The 19,422-nt window shown below is 47.0% G+C and overlaps 1 protein-coding gene across 1 annotated transcript in view; it reads left to right on the top strand.

Moving 5' to 3' along the window:
* Window positions 1-12,622, top strand: part of tmem91 (transmembrane protein 91) — a 28,618-nt gene extending 15,996 nt beyond the window's left edge. Inside the window, exon 3 of the mRNA XM_046316562.1 lies at window positions 12,378-12,622. Within this exon, the coding sequence (XP_046172518.1) occupies window positions 12,378-12,533 (156 nt within the window). The 3' untranslated portion in view covers window positions 12,534-12,622. The remainder of the gene's footprint in view (window positions 1-12,377) is intronic.
* Window positions 12,623-19,422: the final 6,800 nt, after the last annotated feature.

Raw genomic sequence — 19,422 nt, forward strand, 5'->3', positions numbered from 1 at the left:
TGTGCATGGAGGCATTGTCATGCTGAAACAGGAAAGGGCCTTTCCCAAACTGTTGCCACAAAGTTGGAAGCACAGAATAGTCTAGAATGTCATTGTATGCTGTAGGGTTTAGATTTCCCTTCACTGGAACAAAGGGGCCTGAACCATGAAAAACGGACTCAGATCATTATTCCTCCTCCACCAAACTTTACAGTTGGCACTATGCATTCAGGCAGGTAGAGTTCTCCTGGCATCCGCCAAAATCAGATTTGTCTGAGACACAGGTACAGACTCTCTCACGTAAATCTCTCCACACAAAAACCCTGATGGTTATTAGATAGATAGACAGTGTCACTGAAGGACACTAGAACATTCTGTGTGTTTTACTGTGAGCATTATTTATTCAGAGTAGAGGACATTACCATCCAGTCACACAGAGACAATGTTCAGAGTAGAGGACATTACCAATCCAGTCACCCTGAGACAGTGTTCAGAGTAGAGGACATTACCATCCAGTCACCCAGAGACAATGTTCAGAGTAGAGGACATTACCATCAAGTCACCCAGAGACAGTGTTCAGACAGAGTAGAGGACATTACCATCCAGTCACCCTGAGACAGTGTTCAGAGTAGAGGACATTACCATCCAGTCACCCAGAGACAGTGTTCAGAGTAGAGGACATTACCATCCAGTCACCCAGAGACAATGTTCAGAGTAGAGGACATTATCATCCAGTCGGCCAGAGACAGTGTTCAGAGTAGAGGACATTACCATCCAGTCACCCAGAGACAATGTTCAGACAGAGTAGAGGACATTACCATCCAGTCACCCAGAGACAATGTTCAGAGTAGAGGACATTACCATCCAGTCACCCTGAGACAATGTTCAGAGTAGAGGACATTACCATCCAGTCACCCTGAGACAGTGTTCAGAGTAGAGGACATTACCATCCAGTCACCCAGAGACAATGTTCAGAGTAGAGGACATTACCATCCAGTCACCCTGAGACAGTGTTCAGACAGAGTAGAGGACATTACCATCCAGTCACCCAGAGACAATGTTCAGAGTAGAGGACATTACCATCCAGTCACCCAGAGACAGTGTTCAGAGTAGAGGACATTACCATCCAGTCACCCAGAGACAATGTTCAGAGTAGAGGACATTACCATCAAGTCACCCAGAAACAGTGTTCAGACAGAGTAGAGGACATTATCATCCAGTCACCCAGAGACAATGTTCAGAGTAGAGGACATTACCATCCAGTCACCCTGAGACAATGTTCAGAGTAGAGGACATTACCATCCAGTCACCCAGAGACAATGTTCAGAGTAGAGGACATTACCATCCAGTCACCCTGAGACAATGTTCAGAGTAGAGGACATTACCATCCAGTCACCCTGAGACAGTGTTCAGAGTAGAGGACATTACCATCCAGTCACCCTGAGACAGTGTTCAGAATAGAGGACATTACCATCCAGTCACCCAGAGACAGTGTTCAGACAGAGTAGAGGACATTACCATCCAGTCACCCAGAGACAATGTTCAGAGTAGAGGACATTACCATCCAGTCACCCTGAGACAGTGTTCAGACAGAGTAGAGGACATTACCATCCAGTCACCCAGAGACAATGTTCAGAGTAGAGGACATTACCATCCAGTCACCCAGAGACAGTGTTCAGAGTAGAGGACATTACCATCCAGTCACCCAGAGACAATGTTCAGAGTAGAGGACATTACCATCAAGTCACCCAGAAACAGTGTTCAGACAGAGTAGAGGACATTATCATCCAGTCACCCAGAGACAATGTTCAGAGTAGAGGACATTACCATCCAGTCACCCAGAGACAATGTTCAGAGTAGAGGACATTACCATCCAGTCACAAAGAGACAGTGTTCAGAGTAGAGGACATTACCATCCAGTCACCCTGAGGCAATGTTCAGAGTAGAGGACATTACCATCCAGTCACCCTGAGACAGTGTTCAGAGTAGAGGACATTACCATCCAGTCAACCAGAGACAATGTTCAGAGTAGAGGACATTACCATCCAGTCACCCTGAGACAATGTTCAGAGTAGAGGACATTACCATCCAGTCACCCTGAGACAGTGTTCAGAGTAGAGGACATTACCATCCAGTCACCCAGAGACAGTGTTCAGACAGAGTAGAGGACATTACCATCCAATCACCCAGAGACAATGTTCAGAGTAGAGGACATTACCATCCAGTCACCCTGAGACAGTGTTCAGACAGAGTAGAGGACATTACCATCCAGTCACCCAGAGACAATGTTCAGAGTAGAGGACATTACCATCCAGTCACCCAGAGCCAGTGTTCAGAGTAGAGGACATTACCATCCAGTCACCCAGAGACAATGTTCAGAGTAGAGGACATTACAATCCAGTCACCCAGAGACAATGTTCAGAGTAGAGGACATTACCATCCAGTCACCCAGAGACAGTGTTCAGAGTAGAGGACATTACCATCCAGTCACCCAGAGACAATGTTCAGAGTAGAGGACATTACCATCAAGTCACCCAGAGACAGTGTTCAGACAGAGTAGAGGACATTATCATCCAGTCACCCAGAGACAATGTTCAGAGTAGAGGACATTACCATCCAGTCACCCAGAGACAATGTTCAGAGTAGAGGACATTACCATCCAGTCACCCAGAGACAATGTTCAGAGTAGAGGACATTACCATCCAGTCACCCAGAGACAATGTTCAGACAGAGTAGAGGACATTACAATCCAGTCACCCAGAGACAATGTTCAGAGTAGAGGACATTACCAACCAGTCACCCAGAGACAGTGTTCAGAGTAGAGGACATTACCATCCAGTCACCCAGAGACAATGTTCAGAGTAGAGGACATTACCATCCAGTCACCCAGAGGCAATGTTCAGAGTAGAGGACATTACCATCCAGTCACCCTGAGACAGTGTTCAGAGTAGAGGACATTACCATCCAGTCACCCTGAGACAGTGTTCAGAATAGAGGACATTACCATCCAGTCACCCAGAGACAGTGTTCAGACAGAGTAGAGGACATTACCATCCAATCACCCAGAGACAATGTTCAGAGTAGAGGACATTACCATCCAGTCACCCTGAGACAGTGTTCAGACAGAGTAGAGGACATTACCATCCAGTCACCCAGAGACAATGTTCAGAGTAGAGGACATTACCATCCAGTCACCCAGAGACAGTGTTCAGAGTAGAGGACATTACCATCCAGTCACCCAGAGACAATGTTCAGAGTAGAGGACATTACCATCAAGTCACCCAGAAACAGTGTTCAGACAGAGTAGAGGACATTATCATCCAGTCACCCAGAGACAATGTTCAGAGTAGAGGACATTACCATCCAGTCACCCAGAGACAATGTTCAGAGTAGAGGACATTACCATCCAGTCACAAAGAGACAGTGTTCAGAGTAGAGGACATTACCATCCAGTCACCCTGAGGCAATGTTCAGAGTAGAGGACATTACCATCCAGTCACCCTGAGACAGTGTTCAGAGTAGAGGACATTACCATCCAGTCAACCAGAGACAATGTTCAGAGTAGAGGACATTACCATCCAGTCACCCTGAGACAATGTTCAGAGTAGAGGACATTACCATCCAGTCACCCTGAGACAGTGTTCAGAGTAGAGGACATTACCATCCAGTCACCCAGAGACAGTGTTCAGACAGAGTAGAGGACATTACCATCCAATCACCCAGAGACAATGTTCAGAGTAGAGGACATTACCATCCAGTCACCCTGAGACAGTGTTCAGACAGAGTAGAGGACATTACCATCCAGTCACCCAGAGACAATGTTCAGAGTAGAGGACATTACCATCCAGTCACCCAGAGCCAGTGTTCAGAGTAGAGGACATTACCATCCAGTCACCCAGAGACAATGTTCAGAGTAGAGGACATTACCATCAAGTCACCCAGAAACAGTGTTCAGACAGAGTAGAGGACATTATCATCCAGTCACCCAGAGACAATGTTCAGAGTAGAGGACATTACCATCCAGTCACCCAGAGACAATGTTCAGAGTAGAGGACATTACCATCCAGTCACAAAGAGACAGTGTTCAGAGTAGAGGACATTACCATCCAGTCACCCTGAGGCAATGTTCAGAGTAGAGGACATTACCATCCAGTCACCCTGAGACAGTGTTCAGACAGAGTAGAGGACATTACCATCCAGTCACCCAGAGACAATGTTCAGAGTAGAGGACATTACCATCCAGTCACCCTGAGACAGTGTTCAGACAGAGTAGAGGACATTACCATCCAGTCACCCAGAGACAATGTTCAGAGTAGAGGACATTACCATCCAGTCACCCAGAGACAATGTTCAGAGTAGAGGACATTACCATCCAGTCACCCAGAGACAGTGTTCAGAGTAGAGGACATTACCATCCAGTCACCCAGAGACAATGTTCAGAGTAGAGGACATTACCATCAAGTCACCCAGAAACGGTGTTCAGACAGAGTAGAGGACATTATCATCCAGTCACCCTGAGACAATGTTCAGAGTAGAGGACATTACCATCCAGTCACCCAGAGACAATGTTCAGACAGAATAGATGACATTACCATCCAGTCACCCAGAGACAATGTTCAGACAGAGTAGAGGACATTACCATCCAGTCACCCAGAGACAATGTTCAGAGTAGAGGACATTACCATCCAGTCACCCAGAGGCAATGTTCAGAGTAGAGGACATTACCATCCAGTCACCCAGAGACAGTGTTCAGAGTAGAGGACATTACCATCCAGTCACCCAGAGACAATGTTCAGAGTAGAGGACATTAAGATCCAGTCACCCAGAGACAATGTTCAGAGTAGAGGACATTACCATCAAGTCACCCAGAAACAGTGTTCAGACAGAGTAGAGGACATTATCATCCAGTCACCCAGAGACAATGTTCAGAGTAGAGGACATTACCATCCAGTCACCCAGAGACAATGTTCAGAGTAGAGGACATTACCATCCAGTCACAAAGAGACAGTGTTCAGAGTAGAGGACATTACCATCCAGTCACCCTGAGGCAATGTTCAGAGTAGAGGACATTACCATCCAGTCACCCTGAGACAGTGTTCAGACAGAGTAGAGGACATTACCATCCAGTCACCCAGAGACAATGTTCAGAGTAGAGGACATTACCATCCAGTCACCCTGAGACAGTGTTCAGACAGAGTAGAGGACATTACCATCCAGTCACCCAGAGACAATGTTCAGAGTAGAGGACATTACCATCCAGTCACCCAGAGACAATGTTCAGAGTAGAGGACATTACCATCCAGTCACCCAGAGACAGTGTTCAGAGTAGAGGACATTACCATCCAGTCACCCAGAGACAATGTTCAGAGTAGAGGACATTACCATCAAGTCACCCAGAAACGGTGTTCAGACAGAGTAGAGGACATTATCATCCAGTCACCCTGAGACAATGTTCAGAGTAGAGGACATTACCATCCAGTCACCCAGAGACAATGTTCAGACAGAATAGATGACATTACCATCCAGTCACCCAGAGACAATGTTCAGACAGAGTAGAGGACATTACCATCCAGTCACCCAGAGACAATGTTCAGAGTAGAGGACATTACCATCCAGTCACCCAGAGGCAATGTTCAGAGTAGAGGACATTACCATCCAGTCACCCAGAGACAGTGTTCAGAGTAGAGGACATTACCATCCAGTCACCCAGAGACAATGTTCAGAGTAGAGGACATTAAGATCCAGTCACCCAGAGACAATGTTCAGAGTAGAGGACATTACCATCCAGTCACCCTGAGTTCAGGCAGCGTTAACTAACCAATGAGCAGGGTGCTACACCCCACCTTGGCTTGGGCCTTTAACTTTAAGTGTTATTCACCATTAGCGTGTGTGTGTGTGTGTGTGTGTGTGTGTGTGTGTGTGTGTGTGTGTGTGTGTGTGTGTGTGTGTGTGTGTGTGTGTGTGTGTGTGTGTGTGTGTGTGTGTGTGTGTGTGTGTGTGTGTGTGTGTGTGTGTGTGTGTGTGTGTGTTAGAGCTAACCAGCAGCGAGGCTCTGAGACAGTGTTCAGACAGAGTAGAGGACATTACCATCCAGTCACCCAGAGACAATGTTCAGAGTAGAGGACATTACCATCCAGTCACCCAGAGACAGTGTTCAGAGTAGAGGACATTACCATCCAGTCACCCTGAGGCAATGTTCAGAGTAGAGGACATTACCATCCAGTCACCCAGAGACAATGTTCAGAGTAGAGGACATTACCATCCAGTCACCCAGAGACAATGTTTAGAGTAGAGGACATTACCATCCAGTCACCCTGAGACAGTGTTCAGAGTAGAGGACATTACCATCCAGTCACCCAGAGACAGTGTTCAGACAGAGTAGAGGACATTACCATCCAATCACCCAGAGACAATGTTCAGAGTAGAGGACATTACCATCCAGTCACCCTGAGACAGTGTTCAGACAGAGTAGAGGACATTACCATCCAGTCACCCAGAGACAATGTTCAGAGTAGAGGACATTACCATCCAGTCACCCAGAGACAGTGTTCAGAGTAGAGGACATTACCATCCAGTCACCCAGAGACAATGTTCAGAGTAGAGGACATTACCATCAAGTCACCCAGAAACAGTGTTCAGACAGAGTAGAGGACATTATCATCCAGTCACCCAGAGACAATGTTCAGAGTAGAGGACATTACCATCCAGTCACCCAGAGACAATGTTCAGAGTAGAGGACATTACCATCCAGTCACAAAGAGACAGTGTTCAGAGTAGAGGACATTACCATCCAGTCACCCTGAGGCAATGTTCAGAGTAGAGGACATTACCATCCAGTCACCCTGAGACAGTGTTCAGACAGAGTAGAGGACATTACCATCCAGTCACCCAGAGACAATGTTCAGAGTAGAGGACATTACCATCCAGTCACCCTGAGACAGTGTTCAGACAGAGTAGAGGACATTACCATCCAGTCACCCAGAGACAATGTTCAGAGTAGAGGACATTACCATCCAGTCACCCAGAGACAGTGTTCAGAGTAGAGGACATTACCATCCAGTCACCCAGAGACAATGTTCAGAGTAGAGGACATTACAATCCAGTCACCCAGAGACAATGTTCAGAGTAGAGGACATTACCATCCAGTCACCCTGAGACAGTGTTCAGAGTAGAGGACATTACCATCCAGTCACCCAGAGACAATGTTTAGAGTAGAGGACATTACCATCCAGTCACCCAGAGACAGTGTTCAGAGTACAGGACATTACCATCCAGTCACCCTGAGACAGTGTTCAGACAGAGTAGAGGACATTACCATCCAGTCACCCAGAGACAATGTTCAGAGTAGAGGACATTACCATCCAGTCACCCAGAGACAGTGTTCAGAGTAGAGGACATTACCATCCAGTCACCCAGAGACAATGTTCAGAGTAGAGGACATTACCATCAAGTCACCCAGAGACAGTGTTCAGACAGAGTAGAGGACATTATCATCCAGTCACCCAGAGACAATGTTCAGAGTAGAGGACATTACCATCCAGTCACCCAGAGACAATGTTCAGAGTAGAGGACATTACCATCCAGTCACCCAGAGACAATGTTCAGAGTAGAGGACATTACCATCCAGTCACCCAGAGACAATGTTCAGACAGAATAGATGACATTACCATCCAGTCACCCAGAGACAATGTTCAGACAGAGTAGAGGACATTACCATCCAGTCACCCAGAGACAATGTTCAGAGTAGAGGACATTACCATCCAGTCACCCAGAGACAATGTTTAGAGTAGAGGACATTACCATCCAGTCACCCTGAGACAGTGTTCAGAGTAGAGGACATTACCATCCAGTCACCCAGAGACAGTGTTCAGACAGAGTAGAGGACATTACCATCCAGTCACCCAGAGAGAATGTTCAGAGTAGAGGACATTACCATCCAGTCACCCAGAGACAGTGTTCAGAGTAGAGGACATTACCATCCAGTCACCCAGAGACAATGTTCAGAGTAGAGGACATTACCATCAAGTCACCCAGAGACAGTGTTCAGACAGAGTAGAGGACATTATCATCCAGTCACCCAGAGACAATGTTCAGAGTAGAGGACATTACCATCCAGTCACCCAGAGACAATGTTCAGAGGAGAGGACATTACCATCCAGTCACCCAGAGACAATGTTCAGAGTAGAGGACATTACAATCCAGTCACCCAGAGACAATGTTCAGAGTAGAGGACATTACCATCCAGTCACCCAGAGACAGTGTTCAGAGTAGAGGACATTACCATCCAGTCACCCAGAGACAATGTTCAGAGTAGAGGACATTACCATCAAGTCACCCAGAGACAGTGTTCAGACAGAGTAGAGGACATTATCATCCAGTCACCCAGAGACAATGTTCAGAGTAGAGGACATTACCATCCAGTCACCCAGAGACAATGTTCAGAGTAGAGGACATTACCATCCAGTCACCCAGAGACAATGTTCAGAGTAGAGGACATTACCATCCAGTCACCCAGAGACAATGTTCAGACAGAGTAGAGGACATTACAATCCAGTCACCCAGAGACAATGTTCAGAGTAGAGGACATTACCAACCAGTCACCCAGAGACAGTGTTCAGAGTAGAGGACATTACCATCCAGTCACCCAGAGACAATGTTCAGAGTAGAGGACATTACCATCCAGTCACCCAGAGGCAATGTTCAGAGTAGAGGACATTACCATCCAGTCACCCTGAGACAGTGTTCAGACAGAGTAGAGGACATTACCATCCAGTCACCCAGAGACAGTGTTCAGAGTAGAGGACATTACCATCCAGTCACCCAGAGACAATGTTCAGAGTAGAGGACATTACCATCCAGTCACCCTGAGTTCAGGCAGCGTTAACTAACCAATGAGCAGTGTGCTACACCCCACCTTGGCTTGGGCCTTTAACTTTAAGTGTTATTCACCATTAGCGTGTGTGTGTGTGTGTGTGTGTGTGTGTGTGTGTGTGTGTGTGTGTGTGTGTGTGTGTGTGTGTGTGTGTGTGTGTGTGTGTGTGTGTGTGTGTGTGTGTGTGTGTGTGTGTGTGTGTGTGTGTGTGTGTGTGTGTGTGTGTGTGTGTGTGTGTTAGAGCTAACCAGCAGCGAGGCTCAGGCAGTGCACCAATCAATGGCCTTCATTCGGCTTTCATTACACTCATAACAAGCAGCACATGGATTTCCTATAGTGTTGAGAGCATACCTGGAATGGAGGGCACTGGGGAAGGGCTCTGGAATGGAGGACACTGGGGAAGGGCTCTGGAATGGAGGACACTGGGGAAGGGCTCTGGAATGGAGGACACTGGGGAAGGGCTCTGGATGGAGGACACTGGGGAAGGGCTCTGGAATGGAGGGCACTGGGGAAGGGCTCTGGAATGGAGGACACTGGGGAAGGGCTCTGGAATGGAGGACACTGGGGAAGGGCTCTGGAATGGAGGACACTGGGGAAGGGCTCTGGAATGGAGGACACTGGGGAAGGGCTCTGGAATGGAGGACACTGGGGAAGGGCTCTGGAATGGAGGACACTGGGGAAGGGCTCTGGATGGAGGACACTGGGGAAGGGCTCCGGAATGGAGGACACTGGGGAAGGGCTCTGGAATGGAGGACACTGGGGAAGGGCTCTGGAATGGAGGACACTGGGGAAGGGCTCTGGAATGGAGGGCACTGGGGAAGGGCTCTGGAATGGAGGACACTGGGGAAGGGCTCTGGAATGGAGGACACTGGGGAAGGGCTCTGGATGGAGGACACTGGGGAAGGGCTCCGGAATGGAGGACACTGGGGAAGGGCTCTGGAATGGAGGACACTGGGGAAGGGCTCTGGAATGGAGGGCACTGGGGAAGGGCTCTGGAATGGAGGACACTGGGGAAGGGCTCTGGAATGGAGGACACTGGGGAAGGGCTCTGGATGGAGGACACTGGGGAAGGGCTCCGGAATGGAGGACACTGGGGAAGGGCTCTGGAATGGAGGGCACTGGGGAAGGGCTCTGGAATGGAGGACACTGGGGAAGGGCTCTGGAATGGAGGACACTGGGGAAGGGCTCTGGAATGGAGGACACTGGGGAAGGGCTCTGGATGGAGGACACTGGGGAAGGGCTCCGGAATGGAGGACACTGGGGAAGGGCTCTGGAATGGAGGACACTGGGGAAGGGCTCTGGAATGGAGGACACTGGGGAAGGGCTCTGGAATGGAGGACACTGGGGAAGGGCTCTGGATGGAGGACACTGGGGAAGGGCTCCGGAATGGAGGACACTGGGGAAGGGCTCTGGATGGAGGACACTGGGGAAAGGCTCTGGATGGGGGAGGAGTGAGGAGGAGGAGGGGGGCTCTGGATGGGGGAGGAGGGAGGAGGAGGAGGAGGAGCTCTGGATGGGGGAGGAGGGAGGAGGAGGGGCTCTGGATGGGGGAGGAGTGGGAGGGGAAGGGCTCTGGATGGGGGAGGAGTGGGAGGGGAAGGGCTCTGGATAGGGGAGGAGTGGGAGGGGAAGGGCTCTGGATGGAGGACACTGGGGAAGGGCTCTGGATGGGGGAGGAGGGAGGGGAAGGGCTCTGGAATGGAGGACACTGGGGAAGGGCTCTGGAATGGAGGACACTGGGGAAGGGCTCTGGATGGGGGAGGAGTGAGGAGGAGGAGGGGGGCTCTGGATGGGGGAGGAGGGAGGAGGAGGGGGGGCTCTGGATGGGGGAGGAGGGAGGCGGAGGAGCTCTGGATGGAGGACACTGGGGAAGGGCTCTGGATGGAGGACACTGGGGAAGGGCTCTGGATGGAGGACACTGGGGAGGGGCTCTGGAATGGAGGACACTGGGGAAGGGCTCTGGAATGGAGGACACTGGGGAAGGGCTCTGGATGGAGGACACTGGGGAAGGGCTCTGGATGGAGGACACTGGGGAAGGGCTCTGGAATGGAGGACACTGGGGAAGGGCTCTAGATGGAGGACACTGGGGAAGGGCTCTGGATGGAGGACACTGGGGAAGGGCTCTGGAATGGAGGACACTGGGGAAGGGCTCTGGAATAGAGGACACTGGGGAAGGGCTCTGGATGGAGGACACTGGGGAAGGGCTCTGGAATGGAGGACACTGGGGAAGGTCTCTGGATGGAGGACACTGGGGAAGGGCTCTGGATGGAGGACACTGGGGAAGGGCTCTGGAATGGAGGACACTGGGGAAGGGCTCTGGATGGAGGACACTGGGGAAGGGCTCTGGAATGGAGGACACTGGGGAAGGGCTCTGGAATGGAGGACACTGGGGAAGGGCTCTGGATGGAGGACACTGGGGAAGGGCTCTGGAATGGAGGACACTGGGGAAGGGCTCTGGATGGAGGACATGATGAGCGATAAGCAGTGGGAGTGTCAGAGAAAAGAGATGAATTCAGCTAACAGTCATCTTCCGTCCTGTTATCAGTGTCAGCTTATGTTGGTTCATTACAGGATATGACAAAATAAATGACCAAATATTATACATTTTTACATTTTGTAATTGTATAACAGTATGATTGAGAGAGAGAGAGAGAGAGAGAGAGAGAGAGAGAGAGAGAGAGAGAGAGAGAGAGAGAGAGAGAGAGAGAGAGAGAGAGAGAGAGAGAGAGAGAGAGAGAGAGAGAGAGAGAGAGAGAGAGAGAGAGAGACAGAGAGACAGACAGACAGACAGACAGACAGACAGACAGACAGACAGACAGACAGACAGACAGACAGACAGACAGACAGACAGACAGACAGACAGACAGACAGACAGACAGACAGACAGACAGACAGACAGACAGACAGACAGACAGACAGACAGACAGACAGACAGACAGACACAGACAGACAGACAGACAGACAGACAGACAGACAGACAGACAGACAGACAGACAGACAGACAGACAGACAGACAGACAGACAGACAGACAGACAGACAGACAGACAGACAGACAGACAGACAGACAGACAGACAGACAGACAGACAGACAGACAGACAGACAGACAGACAGACAGAGACAGAGACAGAGAGACAGACAGACAGACAGACAGACAGACAGACAGACAGACAGACAGACAGACAGACAGACAGACAGACAGACAGACAGACAGACAGACAGACAGACAGACAGACAGACAGACAGACAGACAGACAGACAGACAGACAGACAGACAGACAGACAGACAGACAGACAGACAGAGAGAGAGAGAGAGAGAGAGAGAGAGAGAGAGAGAGAGACAGAGAGAGAGACAGAGAGACAGAGAGAAGGAGAGAGAGAGACAGACAGAGAGGAGAGAGAGAGCAAGAGGACAGAGAAAGCGGACAGTAAAAGGACAGACAGACAGGGATACTGTACATGTTTTTCTCCTTTGTATTCTGACCATCTCTCTGTTCTCTGTCCCTCTCTTCTCTCTGTGCTTTCAGACCAACAAGGCATCGGCTCAGGGGGACATCCAGGGAGCGAGTACAGCATCCCGCCAAGCCCTGTGGCTCTCTGTCCTCTCCATGGTGTTTGGGATCATCACGTACATCTGTGCTATCGCTGCTCTCATCTCCTATCTGTCTGGGAACCCACCGTAATCCCTGGCTGGAGACACACAAACACAGTTTACACACACACAAATAGTAAACACACAGTAAATACACACACACACACACACAAATAGTATACACACAGTATATACACACAAATAGTATACACACACACAAACAAATAGAACACACACACACAGTATACACACACACAAATAGTAAACACACAGTAAATACACACACACACACACACAAATAGTATACACACAGTATATACACACAATATATACACACACACACAAATAGTATACACACACACAAACAAATAGAACACACACACACACAGTATACACACACACAAATAGTAAACACACAGTAAATACACACACACACACACAAATAGTATACACACAGTATATACACACAATATATACACACACACACAAATAGTATACACACACACAAACAAATAGAACACACACACACAGTATACACACAATATATACACACACACACACACAAATAGTATACACACAGTATATACACACAATATATACACACACACACAAATAGTATACACACACACAGTAAATACACACAAGTACAAACACCCATACACACAGTATACACACACACAAATAGTAAACACACACACAAACAAATAGAACACACACACACACAGTATACACACAATATATACACACACACACAAATAGTATACACACACACAGTATATACATACTTTTATACAATGGTGGCTCAAATCCTTGACGCTGATTGGTTAAAAACGCAATCCAGCCAGTGTTCATTCCACAAGTTACCACCGGCTAAATCTATGACGTTAAAATGCCTCTTTACTCTGTTCCATCTGACTGCACAATCCACTGTCTCAGCAACCCAGCCAGGCAATTTATAAACTTGATCTCATATATAAAATGCATTTAAACTCAGTGTTTTCACAATTCCTGACATTTAATCCTAGTAACAATTCCCTGTCTTCGGTCAGTTAGGATCACCACTTTATTTTAAGAATGTGAAATGTCAAAATAATAGTAGAGAAAACGATTTATTTCAGCTTTTATTTCTTTCATCACATTCCCAGTGGGTCGAAGTTTACATTCACTCAATTAGTATTTGGTAGCATTGCCTTTAAATGGTTTAACCCTGGGTCAAACATTTCGGGTGGCCTTCCACAAGCTTCCCACAATACGTTGGGTGAATTTTGGCCCATTCCTCCTGACAGAGCTGGTGTAACTGAGTCAGGTTTGTAGGCCTTCTTGCTCGCACACGCTTTTTACATTTACATTTTACATTTAAGTCATTTAGCAGACGCTCTTATCCAGAGCGACTTACAAATTGGTGCATTCACCTTATGACATCCAGTGGAACAGTCACTTTACAATAGTGCATCTAAATCTTAAAGGGGGGTGAGAGGGATTACTTATCCTATCCTGGGGGGCCAGAGCAGCGAACAGTTTTGACTGGGCTGAGCGGGAGCTGTACTTCCTCAGTGGTAGGGAGGCGAGCAGGCCAGAGGTGGATGAACGCAGTGCCCTTGTTTGGGTGTAGGGCCTGATCAGAGCCTGGAGGTACTGAGGTGCCGTTCCCCTCACAGCTCCGTAGGCAAGCACCATGGTCTTGTAGCGGATGCGAGCTTCAACTGGAAGCCAGTGGAGAGAACGGAGGAGCGGGGTGACGTGAGAGAACTTGGGAAGGTTGAACACCAGACGGGCTGCGGCATTCTGGATGAGTTGAAGGGGTTTAATGGCACAGGCAGGGAGCCCAGCCAACAGCGAGTTGCAGTAATCCAGACGGGAGATGACAAGTGCCTGGATTAGGACCTGCGCCCGCTTCCTGTGTGAGGCAGGGTCGTACTCTGCGGATGTTGTAGAGCATGAACCTACAGGAACGGGCCACCGCCTTGATGTTGGTTGAGAACGACAGGGTGTTGTCCAGGATCACGCCAAGGTTCTTAGCGCTCTGGGAGGAGGACACAATGGAGTTGTCAACCGTGATGGCGAGATCATGGAACGGGCAGTCCTTCCCCGGGAGGAAGAGCAGCTCCGTCTTGCCGAGGTACAGCTTGAGGTGGTGATCCATCATCCACACTGATATGTCTGCCAGACATGCAGAGATGCGATTCGCCACCTGGTCATCAGAAGGGGGAAAGGAGAAGATTAGTTGTGTGTCGTCTGCATAGCAATGATAGGAGAGACCATGTGAGGTTATGACAGAGCCAAGTGACTTGGTGTATAGCGAGAATAGGAGAGGGCCTAGAACAGAGCCCTGGGGGACACCAGTGGTGAGAGCGCGTGGTGAGGAGACAGATTCTCGCCACGCCACCTGGTAGGAGCGACCTGTCAGGTAGGACGCAATCCAAGCGTGGGCCACGCCGGAGATGCCCAACTCTGCCCACAAATGTTCTATAGGAATGAGGATAGGGCTTTGTGATGGCCACTCCAATACCTTGACTTTGTTGTCCTTAAGCCATTTTGCCACAACTTTGGAAGTATGCTTGGGGTCATTGTCCATTTGCGACCAAGCTTTAACTCCCTGACTGATGTCTTGAGATGTTGCTTCAATATCTCCACATAATTTTCATGCCTCATGCTGCCATCTATTTTGTGAAGTGCACCAGTCCCTCCTGCAGCAAACCACAACATGATGCTGCCACCCCCGTGCTTCACGGTTGGGATGGTGTTCTTCAGCTTGCAAGCCTCCCCCTTTTCACTCCAAACAGTTCTATTTTTGTTTCATCAGACCAGAGGACATTTCTCCAAAAAGTATGGTATTTGTCCCCATGTGCAGTTGCAAACCGTAGTCTGGCTTTTTTATGGTGGTTTTGGAGCAGTGGTTTCTTCCTTGCTCAGCGGTCTTTCAGGTTATGTTGATATGGGACTAGTTTTACTGTGGATACAGATGCTTCTGTCCTGTTTCCTCCAGCATCTTCACAAGGTCCTTTGCTGTTGTTCTGGGATTGATTTGCACTTTTCACACCAAAGTACGTTCATCTCTAGGAGACAGAACGAGTCTCCTTCCTGAGCGGTATGGAGGCTGCGTGGTCCCATGGTGTTTATACTTGCGTAATATTGTCTGTACAGATGAACGTGGTACCCTCAGACGTTTGTAAATTGCTTCCAAGGATGAACCAGACTTGTGGAGGTCTACAATTTATTTTCTGAGGTCTTGGCTGATTTCTTTTGATTTTCCCATGATGTCAAGCAAAGAGGCACTGAGTTTGAAGGTAGGCCCTGAAATACATCCACAAGTCCCCCTCCGATTGACTCAAATTATGTCAATTAGCCAATCAGAAGCTTCTAAAGCCATGACATAATTTTCTGGAATTTTCCAAGCTGTTTAAATGCACAGGCAACTTAGTGTATGTAACCTTCTGACCCACTGGAATTATGATACATTGAGCTGTACATGAAATAATCTGTCTGTAAACAATTGTTGGAAAAATTACTTGTGTCATGCACAACCAACTTGCCAAAACTATAGTTTGTTATTAACAATAAATGTGTGAATTATAAGTGAAATAATATTTCGGTAAACAATTGTTGGACTAGTAGATGTCCTAAACGACTTGCCAAAACTATAGTTTGTTATCAAGAAATGTGTGGAGTGGTTGAAAAACGAGGTTTAATGACTCCAACCTAAGTGTATGTAAACTTCCGACTTCAACTGTAGTTTTTAACAGTGGAGATTTGTATAAAATAATAATATAAGAATAATAATGTATAAACCTTGCTGTCTGTCTCGCCGACATTTACATTGTTTCAAAATGTAAATTAGATAAATTAAATTTAAGCCAGCGGTCTCATAATAATGTGTATGGGTCGGGAGTTTGGACGAGACAGACAGGCAGGCAGCCGGAATCAGCATCATTTTTATGGATATATACCATTTTTATTTATGGACAAAAAAAATGTAAATTTAAAAAATGTTCAAATGAAACAGAGTGCAGCCGTCTGTTTCGCTGACATTTGCAACATTGTTTCATTATTCAAATTTGATCAGCTGTCCCATAGTAATGAACGTGTAGGGGTCAGGGGTCGAGACAAACAGCCAGGCAGCGTTTCTCTGCCAGTCGAAATCATTAATCAGTTGGCATCATTTTTATGGATATATACAAAGAAATCTCAATAGATTTTAAAAAATATATGTTTTATTAAGTGCAGCAAGTTTAGTCTTTTCAGCTTCAGTTTGAAGTGAATGTGTTAGCTGTGTTGTTGACTAGCTCCTATGAACAACAGTGATTGTGTTAGCTGTGTTGTTGACTAGCTCCTCTGAACAACAGTGATTGTGTTAGCTGTGTTGTTGACTAGCTCCTCTGAACAACAGTGATTGTGTTAGCTGTGTTGTTGACTAGCTCCTCTGAACAACAGTGTCCTGAAGAGTGAGCACATTTTCTACGCCAGGTGAAAAGCTACTTTGTTGTTATTCTGGCTGCACTTGGACACGACCCAGTTTGACATGACTGTAAGTTTGTCGTAGTTGGCTAGTTAGCAAGCAACAAGTAAGCAAAGGATAAGAACATTACCAGCCATTATGGCAATGGAACATTTATAACAGACAACTGGGTCGTGTCCATTGATACAGAACAAAAAGACTGAACGACTGGGTCGGGTCCATTGATACAGAACAAAAAGACTGAACGACTGGGTCGTGTCCATTGATACAGAACAAAAAGACTGAACGACTGGGTCGTGTCCATTGATACAGAACAAAAAGACTGAACGACTGGGTCGTGTCCATAGAGACAGAACAAAAAGACTGAACGACTGGGTCGTGTCCATAGAGACAGAACAAAAAGACTGAACGACTGGGTCGTGTCCATTGATACAGAACAAAAAGACTGAACGACTGGGTCGGGTTCATTGATACAGAACAAAAAGACTGAACGACTGGGTCGTGTCCATAGATACAGGACAAAAAGACTGACTGGGTTGCGTCTCGGCAACCGAACCAATAGAATGAACGACCAGCCAGCTTAGGGAGCAACCATAGATTTATATCGGGACTATATCTTGTGGAAAGACTGACTGGGTTGCGTCTCGGCAACCGAACCGATAGAATGAACGACCAGCCAGCTTAGGGAGCAACCATAGATTTGTATCGGGACTATATTTTGTGGAAGGATGAAATAGTATGAATGAATTGATCAAAATAATATGTTTAATATAATATAAATATACAGTCAAAATGTTGGACACCTGCTCATTCAAGGGTTTTCCTTAATATTTTACTATTTTCTACATTGTAGAATAATAGTGAAGACATCAAAACTATGAAATAACACATATGGAATCACGTAGTAACCAAAAAAGTGTTAAACTAATCAAAATATATTTTATATTTGAGATTATTCAAAGTCTTCACCCTTTGCCTTGATGACAGATTTACACACTCTTGGCATTCTCTCAACCAGCTTCACGAGGAATGCTTTTCCAACAGTCTTGAAGGAGTTCCCACATATGCTGAGCACTTGTTGGCTGCTTTTCCTTCACTCTGCAGTCCAACTCATCCCAAACCATCTCAATTGGGTTGAGGTCGGGTGATTGTGGAGGCCGGGTCATCTGATGTTGCAATCCATCACTCTCCTTTTTGGTCGAGTCGCCCTGGAGTTTTGGGTCATTGTCCTGTTGAAATCAAAGGATAGTCCCACTAAGCCCAAACCAGATGTGATGGCATATCACTGCAGAATGCTGTGGTAGCCATGCTGGTTAAGTGTGCCTTGAATTCTAAATAAATCACAGACAGTGTCACCAGCAAAGCACCCCAACACCATCACACCTCCTCTTCCATGCTTCACGGTGGGAACCACACATTCGGAGATCATCCATTCACCTACTCTGCATCTCACAAAGACATGAGGGTTGGAACCAAAAATATAAAATTTGGACTCTTCAGACCAAAGGACAGATTTCCACCCCTCTAATGTCCATTGCTCGTGTTTCTTGGCCAAAGCAAGTCTCTTCTTATTATTGGTGTCCTTTAGAAGTGGTTTCTTTGCAGCAATTCGACCATAAAGGCCTGATTCACACAGTCTCCTCTGAAAAGTTGATGTTGAGATGTGTCTGTTACTTGAACTCTGAAGCATTTATTTGGGCTGCAATCTGAGGCTGGTAACTCTAATGAACTTATCCTCTGCAGCAGAGGTAACTCTGGGTCTTCCTTTCCTGTGGTGGTCCTCATGAGAGACAGGTAAATCTAATGAACCTATCCTCTGCAGCAGAGGTAACTTTGGGACTTCCTTTCCTGTGTCAGTCATCATGAGAGACAGTTTCATCATAGCGCTTGATTGTTTTTTGAAATTTTCCAGATTCACTGACCTTCATGTCTTAAAGTAACGATTGACTGTCCTTTCTCTGTTCTTGCCATAATTATGGACTTGGTCTTTTACCAAACATGGATATCTTCTGTACACCACCCCCTTGTCACAACAGATTGGCTCAAATGCATTAAGGAATGAAATTGCACAAATTAACTTTTAACAAGGCACACCTGTTAATTGAAACACATTCCAGGTGACTACCTCATGAAGCTGGTTGAGAGAAAGCCAAGAGTATGCAGAGCTGTCATCAAGGCAAAGGATGGCTACTTTGAAGAATCTCAAGTATGAAATATATTATATTAACAGTCCTTTGGTTACGACATGATTCCATAGTTTGATGTCTTCACTATAAATCTACAATGTAGAAAATAGTAAAAAATAAAGGAAAAACCCTTGAATGAGCAGGTGTGTCCAAACTTTGACTGGTACTGTATATTATACTACCTGGTACTGTATATTATACTACCTGGTACTGTATATTATACTACCTGGTACTGTATATTATACTACCTGGTACTGTATATACTGAACCCCCCACCTGGATTTATGTTGAAGATCAGTCACAGCATGAAGGAACAATCATCGACATGATGACTGAGG

This window comes from Oncorhynchus gorbuscha, linkage group LG19 (assembly GCF_021184085.1).
Source record: "Oncorhynchus gorbuscha isolate QuinsamMale2020 ecotype Even-year linkage group LG19, OgorEven_v1.0, whole genome shotgun sequence".
Taxonomy (NCBI): Eukaryota; Metazoa; Chordata; class Actinopteri; order Salmoniformes; family Salmonidae; genus Oncorhynchus; species Oncorhynchus gorbuscha.